This window comes from Fusarium fujikuroi, chromosome FFUJ_chr12 (assembly GCF_900079805.1).
Source record: "Fusarium fujikuroi IMI 58289 draft genome, chromosome FFUJ_chr12".
Taxonomy (NCBI): domain Eukaryota; kingdom Fungi; phylum Ascomycota; class Sordariomycetes; order Hypocreales; family Nectriaceae; genus Fusarium; species Fusarium fujikuroi.
The window spans coordinates 658,577-677,464 of record NC_036633.1 but is presented as its reverse complement, the minus strand read 5'-3'; the positions used below and the strand labels follow the sequence as shown (position 1 = coordinate 677,464).

Here is an 18,888-nt window from a genome sequence, read left to right as displayed (position 1 = left end):
TTGAGCACGTTGCATTAGAGTATAGCTTTTACTATTGCAGTTGTAATAGTGCCATAGTCAAGAGGTGCAGTCCTCCACGTAAAATATATATATAATACCTGCACCGGGGTTCCATCAAAAGTAATATGTAGCAATTAACTCCTGGCCTGTTGTGCGCTTTGAATATGAACTCCTTTGGTTCCTTTTGGAATAGTTATTATTGAATGTTCATCAGTGGGTGTCGTGGCATTAACTGGTTTGTTTTCCCTATGGTTTGCCGTAAAATAGGTGACGGATCCTAGCTGTTGAAAAGGAAAAGACGGTAGTGCTGTAAAGGTAGTTTGTTAAGATGACAATGATACGTTGGCCATGCCTTTCATCGGAGGGGTCCTTGCTGACTGCTTTGCTTTGACACTAAGCATTCACCTGATAGTTGAAAGCTGTGTGGATAAAGGTTTCGTCAATCATAAAGGAAGGAAAGGAAACAAGCAGGCTGCAAGTTTAATGCAGTTTGGTCACCTTTCATGCACCAGCGCAATTACCTGCCTGCATAGCAAACAGCACTCTACACAAAGGTTCGTATATACAGAGAAGTATCATTCAATTAAAAATCATTGAACGGAAGTTAATACATTCACTGCGGTGCTGGTACAGAGCCACATGTAACATACTTTCCAGATTCCAGACTCTCTTCTCAACATTATCATCAGCATCTGTCAGCATTATCGTAGACATCTCTCGGCAAATTAACCACTTGCCTGTCACTTATTTCTCACTCATCTCTCCTCAATTCAAGATGTGGCTCCCAACCACTGCCGACACACCAAAGCTCATAGACGTTCTCCGCAAACTCGGCATCAATGACTCTACTTCGGATAGTGCTTCTACTTGTACAATACGTAGTTACGAAACGCGATACTACTTTGCCAGAACGAGCCCGGAAAGCGACAGTCCCTTAGATGCCATCTCAATTGCTACGACGTGTACCTACGTAACCCTTGATTTCATTTCTATCCTTGAAGACAAGTCTCCTTAATGAATGAAAACTTGTACATGCTAACATCAAGTTGCAGCAGAAGTTGACAAAGAAATTGATCCTTCTGATGGCCTTATGCCAGGAGCCCAGGCCATTACGGAAGATCCTGGCTTTGAAGGCAAGATTCATCTCATGAATGGAAGGAAAGTTGTGCTAACAGCAGGCTCCAGCGGGACAGTGTCACAACGAATGTCTTGCTCTTGAAGAGACGAAGGTTAACATGGACTAATAAAATTAATTGCCTTACTAGGCGCCGAAAGCCGCCCGCTGCTTCGTTATACGCTCGCGTCAAAGGGAACGCCCATCGACCTTCGGTTATCCAAGCTGCATGACTGGCTCGGGTTGTCGGTCTATTGACGCTCCCGGATAAGCTGGACTGTCCTATCCCTCATTTGTATATTAATTCTGACTAAGTGGGCCTTTTAAAGATTAGATCCCTTTATCCGTACATGGGGCGTAAACCTTGAATAGTAAGCGTTGCTTTATACTTCCGTATTTACACTTCAGATACTACCTCACGACGCCTCCAAATTACCTCGTAATATTTGTCTCCGGAGTTCCGGATGCAGCAAATTGCTTCCATAAGCTTTTGGAACCTGGCATCGACATACAATTAGGGCGTGTAACTTAAGAAGAGAAATACTTAAGACTAAGCTTTGTATTGGTCTCTTATTATCTGCGTTGCTGGTGCTTTGGTATCCAAACAGTAAACACACTGAACGATATTTGTTTCTTCTTATTTCACCCAAATACCGACATAATGCTCATTCCTCTTTTGCTGTTGAATTTTTTACTTCGAAGCACCAATGCTGCTCCCCACCTCAAAGCAAGAGACTGTCAAGTAAATGAACTTCCCGTCAGTCTAACTGGCGCATACATCGACCGGAATAACAAAAACAACGTATCCTTCCGCTTGTATTCTGAAGACATGGAGACTCGATGCCCCCCACTCAACAAAGACCCTCAGAAGAACACGGCCAAACCTTTCACTTCGACAAACGTTTATAAGTGTACAGATCCTGGTGTCACTTTCAGTTATAATGGCAAAGATGGCCAGCTCAAGATTTGGATTAGCAACGAAAAAGGAAATTTTGGTGGTTCTGTCACGGTTTCCAATCCCTCACCGGAAGTTATTTCAACTACCCTCCGATGCATAGATGATTAAAAGATTGGGTGGAGGAGAATCTGTATTAGCTCCATGTAGGCGTTGTACAAAAGGGACGAATGACGGGCATGCTCGAGGAACAGAAAGTTATGCAAGATGGAGCAATATACGCTGTGTGAGATGTCTGTTGTACCTTGAATGTATACTATGAGGATGACTGCCGTCTATAAGGTTAACCTTTAGGCTGCAAACACAGGTGGCGAATGAGAACACGGTATTCTTTTCCTCAATATAAGCTTTTACCTAGAAGCTTTCACGATGACCATTACATCTTGCTGCAAGCCCTAGGGCATTGCAAAATGAAGAGACCAAAAGGTATATAAAGGGGAACACTGTCTTTGAATACTCTCGTTGACTCCGTGGCGGAGAGTTAGCGCCAATAAATGAATATCTGAGGGAAATCAAGCAGAGGTAGCCCAAGCCTGGGAACAGGCATAGGTCACACATGGATGATACCTGAATTAGTATGCGGCTTGGGATATATAATAGGGTCGTTGGCACCTATTGATGATCGCTGAATAATCCCAATCTTCCTAAACACGTAAACTGACCACGGGTGTTGATCTGCGTATCATTTCAGCCGACTAAGGTGACTGAACAATCAAGGTCAACGCACACAATGTGGCCAGTAGCGTCGACATGCGTCTAAAGGGAACAGCCCATTTGCAGTACCTAGTCAAGGTCGCTCATAAACTTCTTGGCGGTTTTGGGCAGGATTGCTAACATTGCCTTGTAAGCACTGGTTCTCCCAGAAGAAGCTCAACGGTGGCGCTTGCAACAGGATACACATTAGTTAAGACCTTTACTCAGTAAGCACATGGCGCTGGGGAGAAGATAATGGAGGACTCGGAATCATCCGTCATATCGGGTAGGTAAGATGCTATAACGAAACATTTGCTGGGAGTATAGATGTTGCCTAGTTGCACCTTGTCGACGCAAATGCTGATAGCCAGTTGGGATAGAGACTTATTGCCATAATGACTCTCAACTGTAGGGACTTCCTCTTGTCTGATGGACCGGATGAGTGAGTTACTGAGAATGGACATTTTTGGCATCTGATTCTTGTACAACGCAGCAGGTCACTTATGATATCCGTGGTTTACAGACACAATCTCATGGATGAGTCGTCGTGATCATTTGGATCATAGTGGTACCACACCTAAAGGAGTTGAAGTGTAAAGACAAGACCCGATCTGAATATATAGGTTCTCAGTCTGTGCAACGGTACTGCTGCAATGATGGCTCCTTAGGGCTGGCCACTTGTGCGACTATCGAAGATGATTTATGCGGAGCTACAACGTGATTTATCCGGTAATGGATCGGCGACGTCGAGTAACATAGTTGTGACCTCCTTGGTGACCATGATGCAGCATCTGCACGTCAGTGATCAACGAGCCACACTGAATTTGTTTGTTCCATGTATACGCTCTATGCCTTGGGTCAGGAGATTCAGCCGGAACCTGCCTCGAAGATGACACTATGTTTGACGGCAAGCACGCCGCTTTCTCAGATCTGGCATTGGCGGGGCCTTGGGCTAGATATTCACCTAAACCCCACCTCTACCCTAGCAGGACAGTTTTGATTTTACCTGAAACATGATCAGCAAGCCCGGGAGCCATAGAACGATTGATAGTCGAAACATTGCCAGATGGCCCTTCCGGCTTCCATGCAAGTGCGTCATGGGTGTCAATATACCCCAACCTCTCTGCGATGCCCCTTTCCCCTTCCCTAACGACTACTCCGAAAGACCCTCTTGCAGATAATAAATGGCAGTCAAATATCTCCTCACACAGATCCCTATGAAGTGTAGAGCTAGTATCCACAGGGGCTGAAAGAATTAACGGCCAATACCATGTGCCGTGATGGTACTGGTAGTCTGAGTCACTGAGTGTGACTACAAAGTAGACAGGTTTTGGATACGCCCAATTGAGATGCCGGTAGGGCCGTTCAAAGCCATTCTCGGGGAGATACCTAAAGGTTACTTGAATCGTCCGACTTTCGATGCGAAGGACTTGAGTATAAGGAAACTTTCCAGAGGCCTTGTTAGCATCGATCTCAGTGACAACCGAGTCAGAGATCCTGTCGTACGTCCCATCTGTCTTTTGAAGCCAGATCTTAACGTCTGACGTATTGTGAGCAGCCCAGGTATCGAAGCTCCGCAACGGTCCAACCCATCCTGACCAAGACCAACTGGGGAAGCCGTCTCTCCGATGTGATGTGGCCTCTGGGATCCAACCAAGACCATCAGCAAAGCAGGAGTCAAGATAGTATGGGCCTCTTTCGTCTGTTTCGGACTAGCTAGTTGCAACCAGGTTTGGCGCCCAAGACGTAAATGCATTGGCATTCTTTTCTAGAGGGATTCCCCAAAAATGACGTATAGGTGTAGACATTGATGAAAACGCCCTGAAAATGCCCCGTGCGGCATTAAGCGCGTCGCTCTGGTGCGTCAATTATCGTTGCGAGATGGCTAAGAGATGTTTATCTAGGCTTCCATCGAAGCGGGAGGTAAAGCCACCACGGTATATACCAGTGAATTCCATATGGGCCTCGTTTCTGAAATCATGGAGATCAAAGGGTACACTCTCCTGCGTACACATATCGTTGCACTCAAAGTAGACCTCGGTTTCAGTGAAGAAGATGCGACGCCTGGAGAAGAGCCCTTCCTGGTACGTCCAAGCCCTGGTCCACCATCTAGATCTCTTGATCTTGGTCACCAGTAGGCTCTCCGGATCAGAGGATACCCACGCGCGTCCATGTAACTTTATCAGAGGCTGCGGGGCTCGCGGCGTAGAGCCGACTCCGGGTAGACCGAAATGAGCATCCTTACCGGATGCCGCAATTAACGTAACGGTGGCAAGGTTATAGACCATGTCCATAATGCCCACTTGTTCCGCTAGCTCAGCTTCATCCTTCTGATTGATGCAGTATTGGTCCACCCAGAGATATTGAAGGTTAAGTCGGATAGTCGCCTGAATAGCATCGCCAATGGTCTTGAGCACTTGAGGTGGCAGAAAGCCATCCTTTCGGGCCATGCTTGACTCATTGTCTTGTGGATGTCCCCATACATAGCTAAGAGCGGCAAACTCACTTCCCTCAGGGGCTTTTATGATTGCACCAGTCTGGCACTCGATTACTCTCAAGCATGAAAGTTCATGTGGATATCCTGGCAAGGTCTGACAAGTTTTGTGGTGGTGGGACTTGCAGAATGCCAACCAGTTCTTCAGCTTTCGGAAGTCAATCCTGTCTGACTCTAGACGAAGAATAGTGAATTTCACCGCCTCGGTGTCTTGAGAGTTGTTTGGGAGAGAAGATACTGCAAACTGAAACGAATCGTAGTCCAAAGTGCTCAAACGAAGCACCTGGCTTCTGTCAAAGGCCTTTGTTTCAAGGGAATACGAAGGTATGTTAAGATAAGTGCTCGCTGGGTTCTTGGCCAAAAGTTCGAACTCGACTTCACTTTGTTGGTTGACAGGTGTGGCATTGTCGCTAAACAAAATGGTAGTAAAGAATCGGCAGAGTGAGCAAGGCGATAATCGTTTGCTTGTAAGTCGTACGTTTTTATACTCTTGCCCATTCCGTATAGCGTCAAGGTCAATAGAAGAGCATTGTGCGCCGAGGTCGCCGGCTATGTCACGAATTGCTTCCCTAACCACGGGAATAGAGACCTGCCATATATGAGAACAACAGGCATCTCCAGAAGCCATCTTGAGATAAAGAGTGGAAGTAGCCTGTTGTCATTAAGAGATTGAAAAGCAAGGAGGAAAAGCACTCTTATCAGGGTGTTAGCCTCAGGGCGCCTTGAATTCTAAATCAGCCAGTTATACAATATCACGTTGACTGTTAAGATAAGAAACATGATATTACGTAACTTGGCAACCTAATTGGCTAAACAAGTTACCTGTACTTCTCCCTTTAAGAATAAAAGTAAGTTCAAGCAAGAAGGAAACAACGTGATTAGCCGCCTGATCGAGCATCTTATAGCTCAAGACTTGGTGCTGTGCGGGATCCTCTCCGCTGGAGAAGGACAGAGGGATATCTAAAGCAGGAGAGTTGAAAGTCGCAGAAGCCCTATGCTCAAAGCCAGCATGGAGATAGGTCGCTGAGGTGGCGATATCCCAATCAGTGTTCCAAGAAGAGGGGGGTAATTCACCAAAGAAAACTCGGGGTCAAAGTCATAAAGAGATTCCACACCAAAAACAATTTGCGAAATCAAGATCTTGAGCTATTTTACAGGCGCAAGTCGCTTATATACCCCAGATAATGACCCATTTACCCCAGGATCCAGATAGGTGGAGCATGACCCAGTGAGCTGATTGGCAAACGCTGATTCGTAAAATCCCAGGTCTCTTAGTCTCCAGAAGTGCTGTCGTCGGCCGCACGATCAAACGCCCGTAGGAGGTATGGCTGATATTCATTATGGGCAATGACTTTATGAGGGTTTTGACTCTTGGTTTATAGGAGGGATTGCAACTCGGGTAAATAGAGAAGACAAAATCTAGTCTATTCTCTGCTGTATAGAGAGGTAGATTGTTGCGAATAATTGGGGCAGTGGTAGTAGAAACAACTGTCAGCAATGTGAATGAGGATTGCTTGGAATGACGGCTAAACTTACCAGAGTGTGAAATCGACAATGCGGCTGGAGCCAGACCTCCGCAAAAACCCCTTGCGAGCTCCGATCCCTGATGTCCATGTTTGTGACGACACCTATTGGGATCGGCAACTGGTGACTCCGAGAGATCCTGGTTGGTATAACTGTCGTCACCAGCAGCTATTGGAGGGAATAAGAGTACTAAGGATGTGAAACCCCTGCATCACGGCTAAGCCGTGTCTTAGATCGCTACGCCCCAAGCCCGTTTCCGCGCTGACGGTTACGCTTATATTCCCAGTCCCTCGGTTTCATTCTTGTTGCAATTGCGTAAAGTGTGATAACGCCATTTTATATTCGGTATCCCTGGTCCCTGGTATTGTCGTAAATTGAGCGACATATCTCATAAAGTCGCCTTTACAGTAGTCCACCAACTGAATACACATCTTAATCGATTTACTCTGTAGTGCGCTACGTCTCGGTTAATGAGGGGGGGGATAAAAGAAAACCGCCCCCAGGTAGGTGGATGGGCTAGCGAATATTGGTTTAGTTTGGTTCGTTTCTTTTCTCTCTCCCTCCAAGACCTGGTTGCTGGGTTCCTTGGCATGCCGTGGCGGTTTCCCTTGATCTCAGATCTCTGGTAATGTTCACTAATCGTTGATCTAAATCAGATCTGCCCCGTTTCAGAATCGACAAATCGGGGATAAACCCCGAGGTGTGCATGCTGTTGCGTCTGCAATGACGGCACACAGTTCATCTACTGGACCTGTCATTCGCTGTAATCTTTCCAACATTAACATATCACACGGGACACGTCTCAATCTCCGAAACATTCATGCTAAGCGCTACTAGATTAGACTGCCCACCGCCACCCCGGATCTAAATGCTAACTTGGAATTCCAGATTCCATCGGTACCACCAATAAGCCCTAGTAAGCTTCGTATTTCCTTCCTACCAGATCTTCCATACTTAAAACAAGATGGCGCAACGGTCCAATTAGATCCCGCTAGTCTGCCTTGCGCCGATATCTGTCGGGACGAAAGCGCAGGGTATTGAAATGGCCTATGCGTGCAACCATCAGCGGCTTGTTCATCTTGAAGTGAGGCAGTGAATTATAAGTAATGATTGAACGCACCATCAAGTATAATAGATGTCATCTTAGATATCTGCATATATGTTATGGCGACAATGACTTTATCTCGAAAAAGGGCATCAGGCGCCTCTTTGCCAACCTCCAGCTTAAGCAAGAAGCTCAAGCTAACAAGCATATGCCCATCCCAGCCTTCGAACCAGTCGATTCTACCTATCAACTTCGCAGCCCTTCTAGAACAAAACCCATCAGATCTTATGCCAGATCTACAGATGCAGGTAACATGTCTGACTCTATTTCTACTTTTAGTGTGAGATCGCGTGGCCCCCCGCTCCCCAAGCCTAACTGACAACCCACAGTGCCAGAATGTCTCAGACTACGCCAAGGACGAACAAGGTTACCCTACGACGTAGATATGAGTACAGGGAAGGCGTAAAAGCTCTCAATAAGATGGATATTCTGGGGGTCGCAGCACAAAAGATGATGACTGCGGTCGACGATATCAACAAGATTACAAGAGACATCGATCGAATTCTGGAATCCGAATTACCCTTATTCCCCGGCATGCAATTAAATAAATCATGTCAGGATTTTATGGCAGCGTATGAAGACATATTATCAGTATTGCAAGCTGGGTTGCCAGAATCATAAATCCATTATCAAATTTGAGAATCAATCAGAAAATACCGACTGAGATCTGCCAAAGGTCAACCACAATGGACAAACGTATAAAAAATAGGCAGAACCATAGTCAAAAGCAGAATCGAATGACGAGCAAGTATAATTTTATTTTCATCTCCACTCACGCCTTCTGTTTCTTTTCTCTACCGCATTACCATCATCAACCCCGTCCAGATGACGACCTGACCTCTCGATCCAATAAGCAGCTGGTCTTAGCCTAGAAGTTCGTGGACCTAGCGAGACAATACAAACTCTTTCCAGTGATTTCACATTTTGAAGCCATTCAAAGCTCGAAACCTCCATCACAGAACGGGAAGCCTATAGGCACTAGGCACCGCACTTAATACAACAACTGAGCCAAGTAACGAACACACAATAGTAAGCACAGTGCAGAAGATAATAAGAAAGAAATAATATATAAAATCTAATATATAAGAAGCTAGAAAATTCTTTAAAATTACCTTACTATCTTATTTAATTACTTATTAAAGATATGAAATTACTAAAGAATTAATAACTATAAAAATTAGCCGTTAAAGCTATTTAATAAGGAAGTGATATCTCCCCGAAGGAAATGCGATGAGAAATAGATTAAATACTCTAAGATTTTAGAAATTCTTGCAGGAAACCGTTAGCGCCGTAGTATTAGTGGTCTCAATTTCATTCATCACCAACAAAAAGCTCAAGAAAGATTTCAGTACCTAAATCCAGCCAGAAATTAAGGACACTATATTGAGGTATGATCAGTTACTTTAGATAATTTTATAGGATTAATGCTGCCAAACTGTTAGGATTGTATAACCAGGTGGGAGAGCCAAGAGCCTTCTTTAGAGCGGGGTATGAGCTTTAGTGCTTACACTTTACATGTACATAGGGCTCTCCAAACACCTTACTTCTTTAGGCATAATTAAGCGAGAACCGAACAATTGGCCCCGAGGTGGGTTAGTGCGTACAGCCGAGCGGAACGCAAAGACGGTATTGTAGACGAGAGAGCCCTAGCTAGTCCAGGTATCTATCTCTGTGCCTATTTATAAGCACTGATAAAAGGTTCCTTAGCTTTAATGAAGCGCTATAGTTTCACGTTCTACGTTACCAGTTGACGCAGCCGACACAAACAGCACAGCCATGGACAAGAGCTCGGATGAGGATCAGGATGAAACTTATGAGTTTGTCAAGGTCTCGGAAGATGAATCCGTCGCTGTGATGCATCATTTCTTTACCGAGTTTCTTGCAGATACGAATCGCAAGGATCATACGTCTGCATTTCCTGTCTTGGACGACCCAACTTATCATGGAATGCTAGCAATCTTCCTGCTGGAGTACCTCAATAACTGCCCGCCCTTTGAGATGGGCCTTGATTACCGCAACAGTTCTGACAGAGATTACCGACCGTATCATGAAAATGAGGAAGAACAATATGAACAATATTGCAAGCGAGGTTATCACTGTTCCCAAGTACGCGCTACCCATCCTCTGGCGGGGTATGCAGCTGAAAACCTTTCTCTACACCTTACTAAAGCAGCAGCAGCTGGCCCTATTGAAAATATCCTGGCTGCTCTGGATCGCTTCTTTATCCCTGGGAAACCAGCCTTGCAGAACTGGTCAATTTTTATAAGCCCTGATCTATTCCCTGCCTATGACAGTGTCTTCCACATGGCAGCTGTAGTTAAGGACGCGCCGTCACTCCCAATATTTGTTTTAGAGCATTTTGCTAAGCTATCGCCCCATCTTCTTGATGCCCCTGACCACGATGGCCGGACGCCGCTATCCTATGCAGCAGAGAGTGGTCAGGCTGATATCACCAGATTTCTCCTGGCTAAAGGCGCAAACCCAAACTCTAAAGGCAAGGATGGAAGAACGCCACTCCACATGGCACTATGGAATCCGCATGTTGTCGAAGTTCTCATCAATGCTGGCGCCGACCCTCTTGCCAAGAGAGGGCCGATTCTTGAAGCATACAACTTTAACGGGTGGCTAGGACCAGAAGTAGATGATGACCCATGGCGTGAATCAGTTCTAGGCGTTGCATTCTCACAACATTCGGATGGCGATGTGAGGGATATTTTTATACCGTTCATCCCTCCAGATTCACTTAATTTATTCTTTCACCAGGCTCTCTCTTTCCTACACGCGAAAAAAACCACCATCGAAGCTTTTCTCAACACAGGAAAGGTAGATGTGGACTCCCTTTGGCAGGGAGAGACAGCACTATACCGAGCTGCTAGATGCTGTATGCTCGACATGGTAGAATTACTTATTGATCGTGGGGCGGACCCGAACAAGAGATGCTCGCCATATTGGCTCAGTTATGAGATTACCGACAGCGAGAGGGGCCCAACTCCTTTGCACGGCGTTGCAAATCTACGCCGACTGGAATGCGCTGGGACCTTAAACCTAAAGCGGGTTACTCAGGCTTTGATCTCCGCGGGCGCCGATGTAAATACCTTTGCAGCCGAGCACGACAATGCCCCGGATATGACTCCTCTACATCTGGTTGTTAGGGGAACCGAGCCTGGGGAGATGGGACATGACATTGCGCGTGCACAGTTATCTATTGCTGAAGTTCTTTTGTCGAATGGCGCCGATCCCAATGCACAGACTGTGCCAGATGGAAACTCGCCAGCACATCTTGCAAGCCCTGTCGACCTCTCCCTCTTTGGAATACTTGACCGTTACGGAGCTGACATCAACGCACGCAATGCACATGGGAGAACACCTCTGATGGAACTCTTATTCCGTGTCAGCTGCAGAGACCACAGAGCCCAAGTATTACCGCTTCACCAAGAACAAATCATCCAGCGTATAAACAAGCTTCTGGAGCTAGGCGCCAGACCGGATGTTACAGACGGTAGCGGAAAGACTATCTTCCACTACATTTTTAAGAGCCTGAGGTACCTCTGCACTTCTGAGTGCTTGCCTCTTGCAAGGAAGCTGTTGCAAGCTGGTATAGACATCAATCATAAAGACCTGAGCGGCCAGCCACCAATCCTTCTGTGCAAGTCGTGGCAACATCTCGCGTACTCGCCTTATTCCAAGCAGTGCAAGACTCTCCACAGACTTCTCGACCTGTTTCATAGCTTCGGAATGGACTTCAATTCGAAGGATGCTGAAGGTCGGACTATCCTGTGGAACATCGTTGAGAACTCTGATATCTCCAGGGTCTTTGTTACCGTCTCCAAGCTCATCCGCCTCGGCGCAAACCCCAGGGAGCGGACCCGCAGTGGCTCAACGCTGCTACATGCTATAGCCAAAGCGCGTTGCAATCCACCCAGTCCCTCAGCAGGCCTAAACTTGAATGCGGACGCAGCTGCGGTTGACGTAGAGGGTAATACTCCCATTCATGCGTTTTTTCAGGGGTCGGTCAGACGCTCCTTTCGCTCGCTTCAGGAACTTGCCCGAATATTGGTCAGTATTGGCGTCCCACCTCTGAAAAAGAACGCCAAAGGGCAGACTGTTTTACACCTCTCAAGGTGCGAGGATGATCTCAAAGCTATCCTCACAGCGCCATATTTTAAGGGTCTGAACTTTGATGAACAGGATGTAAGCGGCTTCACGCCACTGCATTATGGTGCGGAATGCTTTGATGACAGCGCCATGCTTCTGCTACAGTCCGGCGCAGATCCAACAGTCGTTTCGCCCAGCGGTCTTTCAGGACTTCAACTTGCGGCCCAGAAAGGTAATGTCAACAGTGTTCTCCTGCTTCTTGCCGCACTCCGAAAGCGCCGTGTACTCAAAGAGTATATAAATATGCTAGGCAACGGCTGCACGCCACTACACTACGCTTGTCGATCAGGAAATTTAGCTACCATCTGGGCTCTGCTGCGTAACGGCGCCAATCCTTGCATCAGGGACGACATAGGACTGACGCCGTTGCACGCTTTAGCGGACGGGGGTACTCAAAGGCACGCTAAGTCCTTGCCGCTGCCTGGCGACCATACCATTGATATAGTCGGCCTGCTGCTGAGAGCTGGTGCTGATGTCGCGGCCAGGGCCACAAGTAGTGGAAGAAATGGCGATGAAGGGACGGAGAGCGCTACACCGTTAGGTGCAGCGGTGGAACGCCAGGATTGGGTTTTGGTCCGTGAGCTGTTAGCAAGGGGGGCAAAACCACACGAGTCTTACAACCTGCCCCGAGAATTTATCTTGGCAACAGATAAGAACGAAGCTGCTGAGGAAGCCCGAAGAGTTCAGCAATTAATACCCCAGATCGAAAGCTCCGCAGCGGCAAGTCCGTGTTGGAGAGGTCGCTGGGCCGCTGACAGGACAATACTCTGGGAAGCAGAGACCCGTTTCGTCACTGGCGGCCAAATGATTCTGGATGAGATGGCTGCAAGCGAGGATGGGGAAAGCGATTTCATCGGCTTTAGCATGCTTGCTGCTGCGCTGCAGGACGGTGATTACGACAGCGTCAAGGAGTATGCCCGGCTAGGAGGGAACCTTTACCTACAAGGGACTGGAAACCTCCACTTCGTTGATCTTCTGGTGGAATGGGAGTGCTTAGAACTTCTGCATTGCTTAGCCCCCGATTTGATGAAGCTCCAAGATAAGGCTGTTTGTGACACGCTGCTAGGTCGGGCATGTCTGCACCCAGAACCCTTCTTACACGTAATCGAGGTTCTCATAGAAGGGCTAGGCGTTGACATCAATACTAGGTACAACATATCTGGCTCTGAGGGCTATGAGCATCACGAGGGAACAGCTCTTCATTTCCTAGCTGATGGTAAAGGGGCCTGGCGGACTGAAGGCCTGAGATACCTTCTTACCAAGGGAGCTGATGGTAGAGCACTAAATGGAGCAGGAATGACACCACTAATGGTATGTCGTGAAGAAGGGGCGGCGCATGTTTTGAGAGAATGGGCCGATCCTAACGCAACTATCATGCCCAAGAAGAATGCTGCGGTAATTCATTAATCGCACTAGAATCATGGCCCGACATCAACATTATCTGCCTGTTGTTGTCGCATGGAGTAACATCAAAAGGTCTACCTGGCCTTCTGCGTCGAGCCATCAGAAGCGGCGTGCGTCTCGAAACACTGGCGCTGCTCCTGGAAGCTGGTGTGACCTTTTATAAAGCCAGCTGGCCGCTTGTGCAAATCTCAAGCAGCTGTCGATTTCTGGAACATGTATAAATCAATTAATAAAACTCCTGCGAATCTACAATTCCACAAAAGATAGTCCTTTCTGCTGTGGACAGCAGTGGTAAATGGCCTCTTTTCCGATCTACCCAACAGCACCATTTCTGCGTGCATCTCAGCAATTAATAGTCTGTCGCCCACCATATTTCGTACTGCAGCTCAGTCAATTCGAGTCATATATAGTATAAGGATCATAACCCCACGACGCATTCTGACAGTTCAATCTGCACTGTTGCTAGCTTTGGGAACGACGTTAACCTCGTGGTCATGCTCGTTTATCAATTTCTTAGGGAATTGTGGCTGCGCTGCATACACAGCCAGATCATCGGTCAATACACTCGCATGTAATAGTTGTATCCTACTTTAATCACAAAACTTTCGTCTAGCTGTGACTCGATTAGGCGGATTCCATATGCTTGAGTAATTAGTCTTTTTTTTTTTTTTTTTTTTTTTTTTTTTTTTTTTTTTTTTTTTTTTTTTTAAAAAGTTAGCTTTGAGCTCAGCGTTAGCAGAAGGCGTTTTCTTTTGCTTTTAGCATCTGCCCACTACTAGCCTACATAGTGCCCGCCGTCTGCCTATTCATCAAGTTGCTCGTTGTGATTTGTGAGAAGCCCTATATTCATGCTGTCTCAACGCATGGTTTCATTGAGACCTATGCCAAGTACTCTGCCAGGTACTGCCTACCCGAACAGCATTGTCCGCCTTGCTGGAGGCAAAAAGTTAAATAGGTCCTCACATTGGTAAGCATTATAGTCCTCGGCAACATTAAACAGGTCTTCAGAATCAAATTGTGACCTCGCATTGTTAATGTTCTAGCCTCTGCATAACGCCCTGGTCCTCTCCTCGCACTACAAGCCTAAATGAAGACTGTTTCTCAAGGGGTACGCAGTAAAGTTTCCCTAACAGAGCTCCTGGTGCAGATCATCACCCTCCTAAAATTGCGTCGAGAGTGTAACGGGCCCATACATACTGCCACGGATGCCGCACGGTCAGGAGTTGCTGGTGTCTGGGCCTTGATTGAGTACTGTGTATGAGAGTTTCTTTCCTACTAATGCTCTTTGGTGCTGTTGAGGCCGTCGACGGAGTAAGCAAGATTCACGTCAACTATCCAAGCCTGAACGCGAAGAATGGGGGTGCAAGAGCTGTACAACGGGCCACAACTGCTAATCTTAGCGAACGTCGTCACTCAACCTCTCCTCCCTTTCGTCGTCCTTTTGCAACCAGATCTTTATTTCGGTGTGGCCAAAGTCGGACAGAAAGTCCCAGAAATAGGACACCAGAGGCCCTACGCACCCGGCCAACGACTAGCTGGGGAAGCCCGATCTTCAGGGGCTGGGTCTGTCTAGGTGCCAGCAGAGACCGCGGGCAGATGCCGAGTTTATATAGCTTTTAGAATAGCTAGAAGGTCTCCGCTTAATAGAAGCGCTATTTTCAGTTCAGGAAGAGTACCAGTGCATGTTGTAGTCCATGGGAATACCCCAGTGGTGGCGTGTCGGAGTCGGCACGCTCAAGTATAGCCGGAACACGCTGGTAAGAAGGTGAATGATGTCGCACTGGAATTACAGGTATCGTTTGGTGTAAACTTTGATGTGCTTTTCGAGGCCGCCATGTGCTTCACATCAAAACCGGCCTCAGGTGTATACTTTATGTCCACAAGAATCACTACGGACACCAGGAACAACAGCGCTAGTGGCTGGCAGGCTACAATATCTACAGGAAGTTGCACCAATCAGACTTTCCAGGCCCGCGTGAGTTGTGCTACCCTGAGACCGCAGATGAAGGCTATTCGGGCCGTGAGGACTCAGGGAGCGAATTAGCGCGTTTAAGCATTTATGAGCTACATTCTGTGTATTGATTCATAAACGCAGTTATGTCTGGCAGTTGCTTTCTCAAGTAAAGATAAGAAATTATATTAAAAAGGGTCTAACTATCTGATCTCGACGGGTTGAAAGTTGCAACCTTCTCTTCTCAACCACTCGCCAAACATTATCCCATGGACATAGGCCTCGCCTACAAATGTAAATTGGTTGGCGGTTATCTGACGAAGAATGAATGGTGTGCGCCCCCCAGCGATGACTACTACATGATCCTTTGGCCTCGACTCCTTGGATGATATCGCCAAGTAGCCTAGCTCTGTTCTCATCAGACATCGTCCCCTCATGTATCGCATCAAGCCCCACCTAAAATATCGCTCATCTGCCCCTATCTCCGAGCCTTTGCCTACAGACTCCGTGTTACTACTTATCAATTTAGAGATCGGAGGAGGCGAATCAGATGATTCCGTGTTGAATAATTCTTGGAGAACCTTGCATAGGTCTTCATGCCTCTCAATGGAGTCTTGACGTCTGTGTTTGACAATCCATTGAAGTACGATATTCTGCAAATAGCTTTCGACTGCTTCTGGCTTCTTGCTCTTTTTGTGATGCTCTGACGCCAAGGTTCTCCACAGTGCTTCGGTACGACTTTCTCCACTGGGATAAGTAGTACAGAGCTTCGATACTATCGTCAGCCATGATTCGATGGTACAGTCGTTGTTTATACGTCCATAGCCTTCTGATAGCGGATATTCTTCTACCTCAGCAATTGTGTCAACGATTGAAACATCAACCTTTAGTATCCCTGGCAGAGAATTATGGATGACCGCTTGACGACTTCCTGAAGCATTGTATAGCTTGTGATAGATTCGAATAGAAACCAGCTGCGCATTGAAAGCCGGAACCCAAGAAGGAAGATCCGCAGGGCGTTCATACTTATTTTTCATAACCGCTGGACTTACCTTCCATTGAGGAGTCCCAGGTTTTTGAACAAAAGATAGCAATTCGAGGGGTTCCAAATCGTCGACTATCTCCCCCTGTAAATCGTGAACTTTATTGTATCCCTTGGCACGGAGAAGGGTCATGCCCATCTCGGTGAACACTTCAGCGATTGACTTCGAATAGTCAGCTGCTAATCCTTCTGAAGGCTCTGACACATTCATCAATGCAAATACCTTGTCTCTCCCGTCAGACACAGCGAAGTCCCAAGTGAGAAGAAACAAGGCAAGTATGCTCAGTTGACTGCACGGAGGGTCGACGATGTCTTTTCCAAGAAAATACTTTCTTGCTTCTCTTGCTTCTCTGGAATTGGGGGCAGTTCGGCTTCTGATGGCGAAAAGAGTCAAGATTTGTGCATTTGGTCCAGCCTTTCCGAATTTTGCAGGGGGACCACCGTCGCTTAGTATATCATTCGATCCGCTCTCGCCAAAAAGTATAAACAACAGGGTGAATATACTCGACCATTCAAAATGAAAGGAGCCACAAATGATGTCGATCTCTCTGGCAAGTGACGCTTCCTGGATGACCCATGTACGTGAGAACCAGGTGCGGGTAAATAAGCTCTTCACAGCTTGTACCTCGGCAACTGACATAGGGAGATTGTGAGGCCTCTCATTTATGTCAAGGACTTTCCCTCTCACATGATCGCAGTGCCGTGCATAAGAGTTATGGTAACTTCTCGCAATAGCAGTCGATGGCTGGGGGATGTTTGACAAGCAATTGAAAGCCGCGTTAGTCGTATCGTCTTCTTCTCCAAGCCATGCCACAACACATCGCGCCGACCCATAGATCTGCGACATCATTGCAACTTGGCTATTCCGTTCAGCAATGTCATCCTGATTGATGCATATGGCATCGATCCAGAGAGGTACTCCTCTCCCAGATGAAGACGCTTCCAAATGAGATTTTCCCTTAGGTTGAGCTAGCCAATCGCGTAGGATCTCGCAAGTCTCACCCCACCGGCGTCGTTTTCGTGAAATACAACAGGCTAGAGGGTCGCGATTCGTGTTATCCAGGGTTGTTGGCTGTGCTCCTGCGAAAAGAAGGGCCTTCACAACCTCTGGATACCCATTCTCAGCTGCGTAATGCAGAGCTGTCTCACCAAACTTGTCTTGGCATGTGTGGTCGGCGCCCTGCTCAAGGTATCTCATAACCAGGGTCAAGTTTCCTTCCTCAGCAGCTTGCATGAGCCTCGTCTTGTTATAGGGCATATATCGCTTATCAATATCTTCCGATAATCTATGGGGCTCCTGAAGTCGACAAAGGGCCTCGTGAAGGTTCCTTGTGACATATAATAGGCGGCCATTGACAGCTATAACATGTTTATGCTGAGTGTCGTATTCGTCGGGCAATCCGTACCGGACAGATTTCGGGTTTCCCCAAGTATAAGATAAGGCATCGTAGAGAGGTCGATCATTTCGCTCCGAGGCTTCAAGCACAAATTGCAGCAGGGGAACCCCATTGATAGAAGCAGCTTCCGGGCTTTTCAGTTGTTTGACTGGCCGTAGGAGGCGTATAGATGTCGGCGATGGAAGCGCCTCGTATTCAAAAGTTTTATATTGGAGAGGAAAATCCATTTTGATCCTTTCTGAGCAAAAGTCCAAGTCCGTTGCCAAGGGACGCATAAGGACTTTATTTTCCCTGCCTTGCTGGCGCTCTTACTTGTGCATGCCTATCTTTGTGTCTTATCATAAGTCATTTCTGCACGATTGAGAAGCTAGCCAATAAGTAGAACGGTAGCGGTGGCACAGCCATCTCCATAACAACAAACACGCTCAAAAGGGGCTGAATACCATGCTGACTGCTGGGGGGTTAAAAATAGCCTCAAGGTCTTATACCGAAACACGAAGGTTGATAGGTCAGGTAAAGTTTAGCTTAGTGGCTTGCACAAGGCGGTTGCTTTCCGCACTTCTGGCTGTGCGGATAGTGCTTACTGTGAGACCGAGAGCCAATGTGGGATGCATGTGAGTATCCACTCTTCGTATCATCCTGGACTTTGATGATCTGACATTATGACCTCTCCTGCTCTGTCAAGAGCAGAAAAACCCCGCCGTGAGATATCATTCGACTGTGCCGCACACTAAACTTGAAAGATACCCCGTTGCCCTTTTGCCTCAAATATAGCGATATAATTAGGACCTCTACCATATGATTCAAGAATGAGACTCTTCCGTTGCTGGCCATTGCTGAAGATTAAGCCGTGTCCCGAAATCTGTCCAGGTTGTACTTATCTGGCAGAAACAACAGGGCATTATTTTTTTGCAGCATCATTGAACCAGCGTAGCTCTTATATAGATCACTAGAAGATCTACACCGGAGCGGCCTGATGCATGGAAGCTCTCCTTTCGCCCCAAGAGAGGGATTGGGACGATTATTCAAGCACTACGAAATATCTCAAGGGCTA

The 18,888-nt window shown here is 46.9% G+C and overlaps 5 protein-coding genes; 3 read left to right on the top strand and 2 right to left on the bottom strand.

The window, feature by feature from the left end:
* Positions 1 to 775: 775 nt before the first annotated feature.
* FFUJ_14094 (uncharacterized protein) lies at positions 776 to 1,219 on the top strand (the record flags this gene model as incomplete). XM_023571275.1 has 2 exons in its annotated part: positions 776 to 962; positions 1,053 to 1,219. 2 exons carry the CDS (start codon positions 776 to 778, stop codon positions 1,217 to 1,219), a joined length of 354 nt encoding a protein of 117 aa, XP_023438316.1.
* Positions 1,220 to 4,630: 3,411 nt separating this feature from the next.
* On the bottom strand, positions 4,631 to 5,884 carry FFUJ_14095 (related to tol protein; the record flags this gene model as incomplete). Its single annotated transcript, XM_023571273.1, has 1 exon — positions 4,631 to 5,884. One exon carries the CDS (start codon positions 5,882 to 5,884, stop codon positions 4,631 to 4,633), a length of 1,254 nt encoding a protein of 417 aa, XP_023438315.1.
* Positions 5,885 to 7,953: 2,069 nt separating this feature from the next.
* On the top strand, positions 7,954 to 8,268 carry FFUJ_14096 (uncharacterized protein; the record flags this gene model as incomplete). XM_023571272.1 has 2 exons in its annotated part: positions 7,954 to 8,133; positions 8,215 to 8,268. The coding sequence occupies 2 exons, from the start codon at positions 7,954 to 7,956 to the stop codon at positions 8,266 to 8,268; spliced, it is 234 nt and encodes a 77-aa protein (XP_023438314.1).
* A 1,393-nt stretch (positions 8,269 to 9,661) lies between these two features.
* On the top strand, positions 9,662 to 13,447 carry FFUJ_14097 (uncharacterized protein; the record flags this gene model as incomplete). The annotated part of the gene is made up of 1 exon (XM_023571271.1): positions 9,662 to 13,447. One exon carries the CDS (start codon positions 9,662 to 9,664, stop codon positions 13,445 to 13,447), a length of 3,786 nt encoding a protein of 1,261 aa, XP_023438313.1.
* Positions 13,448 to 15,598: 2,151 nt separating this feature from the next.
* On the bottom strand, positions 15,599 to 18,061 carry FFUJ_14098 (related to heterokaryon incompatibility protein (het-6OR allele); the record flags this gene model as incomplete). Its single annotated transcript, XM_023571270.1, has 1 exon — positions 15,599 to 18,061. The coding sequence occupies one exon, from the start codon at positions 18,059 to 18,061 to the stop codon at positions 15,599 to 15,601; it is 2,463 nt and encodes an 820-aa protein (XP_023438312.1).
* Between the last annotated feature and the right edge of the window lie 827 nt (positions 18,062 to 18,888).